The sequence below is a fragment of the Trachinotus anak genome, unplaced genomic scaffold (assembly GCF_046630095.1).
Source record: "Trachinotus anak isolate AG129_WGS33_773 ecotype Australia unplaced genomic scaffold, CSIRO_AGI_Tana_v1 ptg000012l, whole genome shotgun sequence".
In the NCBI taxonomy this organism is placed as follows: Eukaryota; Metazoa; Chordata; class Actinopteri; order Carangiformes; family Carangidae; genus Trachinotus; species Trachinotus anak.
In genome coordinates, this window is record NW_027273863.1 from 17868939 (window position 1) to 17876968 (window position 8030).

An 8030-nucleotide genomic window follows, 5' to 3' on the forward strand; every position below is an offset into this window, starting at 1 on the left:
CAACTTCCCCACAGGCTTGAATCACCCCGCTCTCCCCTACCAGGCTTCTTTCAGCACTTCTTCTTTTGATTTAGGCTGTCTTTTATTTCTTTCTCTGTCCAGGTGATCCCATACTGCCCTTTATAATATTCAGGTCTGGACTTAGCGGAGGCCAGTCCATGACTGTCAGTGTTTTATCAGCTGTTTTTCTCTCCAAATATGTTTCCAATTCATTAGCAGTGTGCTTGGGGTCGTTATCATGCTGAAAAATGAAACCATTCCCAATCATGCACTTTCTAGAAGGAATGCCATGATGAATTAAAACCTGTCTGTACTTTTCAGCATTCATGATCCCATCAATCTGGTCAATATCGCCAATACCACTGGCAGAAATGCAGCCCCAAACCAGGACAGAACCATGTTTCACTGAAGGCCGCAAGCATTCATTCTTCCATCTCTCTCCAACTCTTTTCATATATTGTCAACAATTGGATCCAAAAATTTAAAACCTGGATTTGTCACTCCATAATACTCTTTCCCACATTCCAGTATTTGTGAGCTTTAGCATATCTCACCCTTCCACAAAGACCATTCCTGATCAAGCTTCTTCAGACTGTAGAAGGGTTAAACTTAGCATCCCGATGAAGCTGTCAGATGCTGAGCCAGATCCTTGCTCTGAGAAATTTCTCATCAGATTTTAAAAGTTTTCTTGGCCTTCCAGTCCTTTTTTTTGTCCTTGACCTCTCCTGATTCTGCAAATTTCTTTATAGCAGCTTGAATACATCATCTTGAGTATCCAGTTTGTTTGCTGATTTCCCTTTGAGAGTGGCCTTGCTGATGCAAAATTATGATTTGTGATCTTTGGCATTTTGAATGGAATGATGTGGTTGAAAGTTGGTCTTTGTACACATTAGCAAACAACATATGTATGTAACTCTTAAGCATGTCTTGCGCATACCTGGTGTAACAGACCTTTTTCACAGCAGTCATTTTGACATGAAAGAGTAGGACAAATATAGGTGTTGGCAATGACATTAATTAGGGTTCCATTACATTTAGGTTTAAGAGAGCCGGGTTCCTGCAATTGCTCAATTATAAGGGGAGGTCACACGAAATACTTGCCACTTTACCCTACAGAAGCTGTTTTTTCTGAGTTTTTTTTTTTTGTTTTGTTTTTTTTGTTTTTTGTTTTTTGTTTTTTAATACACATTTCCTGTACTTTCTGGTTGTATTCTAATAAAGGCACTGAGAATGAATCATATATAGTCATTATAACATTATAGCATTGCTAAAACAACAAATCTAATGGTGGCCTTAGACATTTGCACACAGAGTATATATATGTATATATATATATGCGTGTGTGTGTGTGCTTGGATTTAGCAAAATGATCCTTAAATTGTATGTTGTTTTCTTTATAGTGACAGAAACTATGAGAGTACTGCATCTGCATTCATCTGCACTGGTCCTCGTGCGAGTCAGCTGAAAATGTTTGTTTTTGTAATTCTAAAATTCTGAAATTCCCATTACTTCCAAAGTGTAGTTGGCTAATGGGCTCCAAAAAAGCATAAATGGTTAAAAGGGAACATTTCTTGTCAGGTGCATTGTTGAAACATGTGTGGGTAATTTCTGTTCACCTTTGTGGTCAATACTTAAGGAACAATTCCTAGTCCACCTAGTTTTCACTGATATTTGCATCAGGGACTCTGGTGTGTGCTGGATCTCTGTGGAGGTAAGCCTACAACACATTTCCACACTTTTCATTGTTGTAATGGGTCTCTCACAAGCTCTAACTTAACAATACTGAATTTAATGCAGTAATAACCTAAATGTTTTGTACTTTGTATAAATTATCAAATAATATTTTGCAGATGCAATGGCATCACCAAACAAGTAGAGGCATGTTTGTTCATTTTACCCAGTCAGTCAAATAGAAAGGTAGCCAGTCAGTTTTTGGTTTCAGTTGATTTCCTACAGTCCCTAAACTGTTCATAGTGAAGTTTATACAGAGTAATTGGAACACTTTTTATGGAATGTGATTATTGCTATTGAAATGTTCAAAGGCCCTGAAAACAGCTTTTTTGGGTTGTGCATAGGAGTTAGTGTATCCTATATGAACACACACCTTTCTTCCAAAGTTGGAACAATTTGGGTAATTTCACTGGGCTCTATAGTATAGTATATCCCCACAGTCCCTGGAAGGCCCTGTTTGAACAATGTATAATATACAAATATTAATATATAAAAATAATTAATTGAATTTTGTTGTCCATTTATAAATTGAGTGCTATAAATAGCAGGTAAAATGTGTGGGATATAGTCAGTCACACCATAACCAGTGGATCATGGTTCTTTGATTTGATGGTTCATGGGTCTTTGATGTTTGATTTACCCCTGAATTTTTTTTTAAGATTTTCTCTTCTTGCTGAAAATGGCAACAATGGAAGATTCAATGGTCAGGCCTACTACAATCATTTATGACTACGACTATCCAGATGAAGGGTGTAACAATACGAGCGTCATTGAGTTTGGAGCAACCTTCACTACAGTTTTCTTCTCCATTGTGGTGATCCTCAGTCTGTTCGGCAACATCCTGGTCATTGTGATTCTGGCCAAGTATGAGAATCTCAAATCCCTCACCAATGCTTTCATCCTGAACCTGGCTGTATCGGATCTCCTCTTCACCGCAGGTCTGCCCTTCTGGGCCTACTACCACATGTATGGATGGACTTTGGGGGAGCCTGCATGCAAAATAGTCAACTTTGTCTTCAATATTGGCTTCTACAGCAGTGGTATCCTCCTCATCCTGATGACCGCTCATCGTTATATAGCCGTCATGAAACCTCTGTCTGACATTGTGTCAACTACAGGCATCTATAGTGTTCTGGCATCTGTGATTATTTGGGCAGCAAGTATCTTGATTGCCTGTCCAGCTGTCATCTTCACCAAAGTCCAGGAGCAGAATCATTGTGTATATGTCAATTCTCACTGGAGCTTATGGGGAATCTATCTCCAAAATTTTCTCTTTGCCGTGAGTTCAGTGGTATTCATTTTTTGCTACTCTCAGATCATATGCAGGTTGCTGCGTCCTACTGCCCAAAGAAGAAGGAGCAAAACTTTAAAACTAATCTTTACTCTCATGGTTGTTTTCTTTGTGGGGTGGGGACCTTACAATATAGTAATATTTCTACAGTCATTTCATTACTTACAGCAACAGTCTGTTGAGTCAGATCTTTTGGCTGAATATTGTGAGGCACATAAACGACTGGATTATGCTCTGTACATTAGCCGAATTTTTGCCTTTTCACACTGTTGCCTCAACCCTGTGTTTTATGTGTTTGTGGGGGTTAAATTCAAAAACCACTTGAAGAAAATGCTGAAGAGCTGGGGCAGCAACAAAAGCAACATCCGCAGTAGACCAAACCGACTAACAATCACATCACTAACAAGTGGGGAGGAGTTCTCGATGTAGCTGATGCAGTTTTAGACCCCACTCAAACGCAAATAACTAAAAATCCAGGCTTGCAACAGGATCTTGTGTGGTTCATTCCATAAATCTAGATAAGGATGGTAACTTTTTAAATGATAATTGGGAATATGATTGTTTAGTCAATATTTCTGTTTGTAGAGTTTGGAGAGAGAGGAACTCAAATAACCACATGTTACAACAGTGCTATGCAGAAGTGCATCTCTGATCTCACAATGTGTCTCATGATTTCTGCTGAGACACACAGATGGTGGGGTCGCAATTTGGCGTCAACAGCATGAATCCATGGACTCAACCTGCCTTGTGTCAACAGTCCAGGCTGGTAGTGGTGGTGTAATGGTGTGGGAAATGTTGTTTTTTTTTTTTTAGCAGAAATAAGACCATTTGATACCCACTGAGCTTGGTTTAAATGCTGCAGCTTACCTGATTATTGTTGCTCACCATGTGGATCCCCTCATGACCATAGTCTACTCTTCTTCACAAGGCTTCTTCTACCAGGATAACAAGCCATGTCACTGAGCACAAGTCCTCTCAAACTGGTTTCATGAACATGACAGTGAGTTCAGTGTACTTTAATTGGGTCTTAAGGAGAATCTGATTTGGGGGGAACCCACTGCCTCAGAGCTGCCAAGATCATTGAACATTGTCAATACTTAATCATTGGCACACCTATTGAAAACCTAACACATCCATGATGAAAATTCAGAGGTTGTAGCTGTGTTGCTCTGTCAGAGGCAGCAGGCAATGATCCAACCAGTATTGTTAGCTGGACAGCCTGTTAGCATAATATTACATTTTTGCATCATTACAATTCACATAAAATGAAGCTCTCTTGTGGGACATTTCAAGAGCTCTTGGTGGCCCTCATGTGGCCCTAAAGAGGCGCTTGGTTTGCTGATGCCTTGGGCCCTCTCTGCTGTCACCAGATCTCAATCTAACAGAACGTCTTTAGAATGTGGTACAATGGGATAATCTGCAGAAATGATGTGATGCAATCCTGGAATTACAAATGTGTACCTAATAAAGTGAATGCTGTGTGTTTATGAAGTATAAGAGAATTAAAGCTTTTATCTGACAGCTATGATATACTGTATAATGCAGTGTCTCATCTTTAATCTTGTAGCTATGTGTGATTTTCAACTTTCCAGTCAAAATGTTCTGTTAATACAACAATAAGCTCTGTACCTCTACTTGTGATTTCAAATGCATGCTGATAAATTGATTGTACATGGTATCAGAGATAATATAACTATTTGTGATTCACTTTGATGAAGTGCATTTTATTTTGTGTGTACATATCAAATATTTGTATGACTATGAGCCTATTTTAAATCTTCATCTCATTTTCTGGAGTCATGTTTTAGCATTTGGAATTCATTTTTTAAAGTGTGTTTAAGTTTGTTTTCACATGACAGTATTATCAACAACATTATGTTTACGCTTTGCAATAAAATAAAAATCACTCATTTTAAATTCTGGAATGCCTGTTTTTAAGACTGAAAAACCCTCACTGCTGTTTCTGGGTAATGCAATAAAAACCATACCCATGACAAATACTGCGCATCAATTCTTGCTCAAAATGAAATACTGAAGCTGCATTTCTGACTTAATGTGAAACAAAAAGAGGAATTGTGAGTCTGCTGTTATTACAACGTGTCCTTCACAGTTTGAAACGAGACGAGGCAGTTGATGTTCATGGTAAGTTGCTTGGTACTTGCTGTTATTGCTCTTTATATTTACATCCTAACTGTGCTCCATATTCAAGAGATTCTACAAGAAAGGAAAAACTGCTGAGAGGTTATGGAAATCTGCTCAGTCTTAATTACATTTTAGTTTTGTGCTTTTCTAGAAAATCTACAATGGGCAACAACTCCACAATGAGCAGCACAACTGATGATGTAGAATATCTTTGTGATGAGATATTTGACTTCACAACCATCAGCGGTGCCTTCTTTATTTTGGTCTTCATCTTCAGCATCGCTGGCAACAGTCTCCTCTTATGTGTTCTTGTTGTTTATGAGAACCTGAAAAATGTCACTAACCTATTTGTCGTGAACCTGGCCTGCTCTGACTTGGTCTTCACCATCACACTTCCATTCTGGGCCACCCATCTCCTGCACCACTGGATCTTTGGGGACTTTTGCTGCAAATTCATGACCGCAGCATACTATGTTGGTTTATACAGTAGTATCATTCTACTGACTGCCATGACTGTGGATCGTTTCATAACTGTGGTGCTGTACAACTGGCCAAGCAACCGTGTAAAGAGGAAGAGGTTTGCAGTGGGTGCCTGTGTAGCTGCCTGGGTTATCAGCATTGCTGCATCCCTGAGTGATGCTGTGAATGTAAAGGTGGAAACCCACTGGAATGATCTTATCGCATGTGAGTCTCCCTCTAGTGACAATGTGGGATATTATCTCCAAGTGTCGCTGCTTTTCTTCTTCCCATTGGTCATCATTGTTTTCTGCTACTCTGCCATCCTCAAGACAGTTTTGAAGTCTTCAAACAGAAAAAGACACAGGACTGTAGTGGTGGTATTGTGTATTGTTGCAGCCTTCTTTATCTGCTGGGGACCTTACAATATTCTGCTTCTCATCAAGCCTTTGTATAAACCTGATGGCTGTGATGCAACTGAACGCTTGTACATTGTCTATCACATTTGTCAGATACTTGCTTTTTCTCATTGCTGTATGAATCCTCTGCTGTATATGCTCTCACAAAAGCTGCGAAAACATCTGTTACATCTTTTATCCTGTGAGAAAGAGTGTAGGAAGAACAGGGAGAGAGGCACCGGCCAGAGCAGTTCTGTTTTTCAAAATGCAACTTCCGTGGTACAGAACACTGCTGTAATGTTGGAGCTGCGCACCAAATAGACATCCTCGTTTTAAATGAAACATTGGTACAAATTCTTTTAAGGAACTTAGTATCCATGTAATTAGTTTGTTTAATTTATCTATATTATCAATATTTTCTTTAAAATATCATGTCATTATGTTTGATAAAGTGTGAGAATACATTCACTGCTGCACTTTCCCAGCCTTTGAGAATGAGCATTGCTCTGCTGATGCTGTAATGTGTTTCAATAAAATTTGGCTGTAAACCAGTTTGACTGTTTTCACTTCTTTTTTTTCCAACCAAATGTCGTGGCATGACATGATAGGCTGGAGTATAAATTCTGTTGTGCAAGTACATCTCAGAGCATAAGTGAAACTATCTTGCAGTATTACATTGATTAAATAAGACCATTGTTGTTCATTTACTGAGAAAACCATTGAGCAGTACCCGGAGTAACAGTGAGTGCATGTCAAAGGTAAGGGTTGCTTAGCATTTTATCTCATGAATTATTCGAAACAGTGTTTTTTTTTTTTTCATTTTAGGTGAATATTAAATGAGACACTTGATTTTGTAATGAAAATACAAGAACAATGGAACATTAGAATATAGAGCGAAACTAAGTCTGAGAATATGGATGGAAACATTTACATAAAAGCACAGTGAACTTGAATATGCAGACAAACCTTGTATGTGTGAATGTATTTAACCTTCATTGACAAACATCAATTATGAACTTTGTCATCCAAGCTGAAATAGAATACACTGGCATCCATGTTATTTGCTGTTTTGAACCATGTTTTTCAATGATCTCAAGTTTTAGTCAATATCCTGTGAATTTCATGAATCTGGTTTTCCCTTCAGGTTTTTCTTAAGTACAGTCTTAAAAGACAAAGACATTTACAATTTGCATTTACACACCTAGCTAAATATAATGCAATCTACTGCAACAGGTAAAGATGTTCAGATTTTGTTGAAACTGTTTTAGAGATGTTAGCTCAACCACTCAAGGATGTGGTTTGTGGTGCTGCTGAACTGTATTACAATATACGAAGCAGTTACTTAGGCTATACCTCATTGATATGAAATAGCTGGACAAAATAACAGAAACACAGCAACTACAGCTTCCAAAATGATAACATACTTGAATCAAGCCCTCTCTCTAAAACAGTTTCAAAACTTTTCAAAACTGAACATAACCTTCATGATGGTAGGGTTTATTACAGGACTGTTGCTGTAGAGGTTTTCATAATTCTCTGACACCCGGTTGAGAGTTGTGCAGTAATGAATCATTTTTTCATCAGATCTATTGTCACTTCATCACAAGACACCAAGACAAAAACAATGGACTTCAATTACAGCATCTTCTACTTCGACTACGACTACTTTACATACAGTAACTACAGTGAAATTGGCTTCGAAGATCTGGCTGAGACACATTTGTCATCTACTCTCTTCTTCGCTGTGTGCCAAATCCTCATCTTCTGCATCAGCGCACCTGGAAACAGCTTCATCCTGTTGGTCCTTCTAAGGGAACGAAGCTGGAAGACCACACCTGACATCTTGCATCTGCAACTCACAGTTTCTGCCCTTTGCTTCACTGTCACCCTGCCTTTTCGGGCTTACAATGTACTCCATGACTGGGTCTTTGGGAGCTGGGCCTGTGGAGTCATTGGAGGGGCGTCTTGTCTTGGGCAGAACAGCTGCGTGTTGATCATCACTGCCATGACAG

At 38.8% G+C, this 8030-nt stretch overlaps 2 protein-coding genes across 2 annotated transcripts; both read left to right on the plus strand.

Annotated features, from left to right (window-relative positions):
* The first annotated feature begins 1603 nt into the window (after window positions 1-1603).
* On the plus strand, window positions 1604-4932 carry LOC139629626 (chemokine XC receptor 1-like). Its single transcript, XM_071492365.1, has 2 exons — window positions 1604-1711; window positions 2391-4932. Exon 2 carries the CDS (start codon window positions 2411-2413, stop codon window positions 3449-3451), a length of 1041 nt encoding a protein of 346 aa, XP_071348466.1. The 5' UTR covers window positions 1604-1711; window positions 2391-2410; the 3' UTR covers window positions 3452-4932.
* A 158-nt stretch (window positions 4933-5090) lies between these two features.
* Window positions 5091-6561, plus strand: LOC139629098 (chemokine XC receptor 1-like). Its single transcript, XM_071491477.1, has 2 exons — window positions 5091-5164; window positions 5316-6561. Exon 2 carries the CDS (start codon window positions 5326-5328, stop codon window positions 6337-6339), a length of 1014 nt encoding a protein of 337 aa, XP_071347578.1. The 5' UTR covers window positions 5091-5164; window positions 5316-5325; the 3' UTR covers window positions 6340-6561.
* Window positions 6562-8030: the final 1469 nt, after the last annotated feature.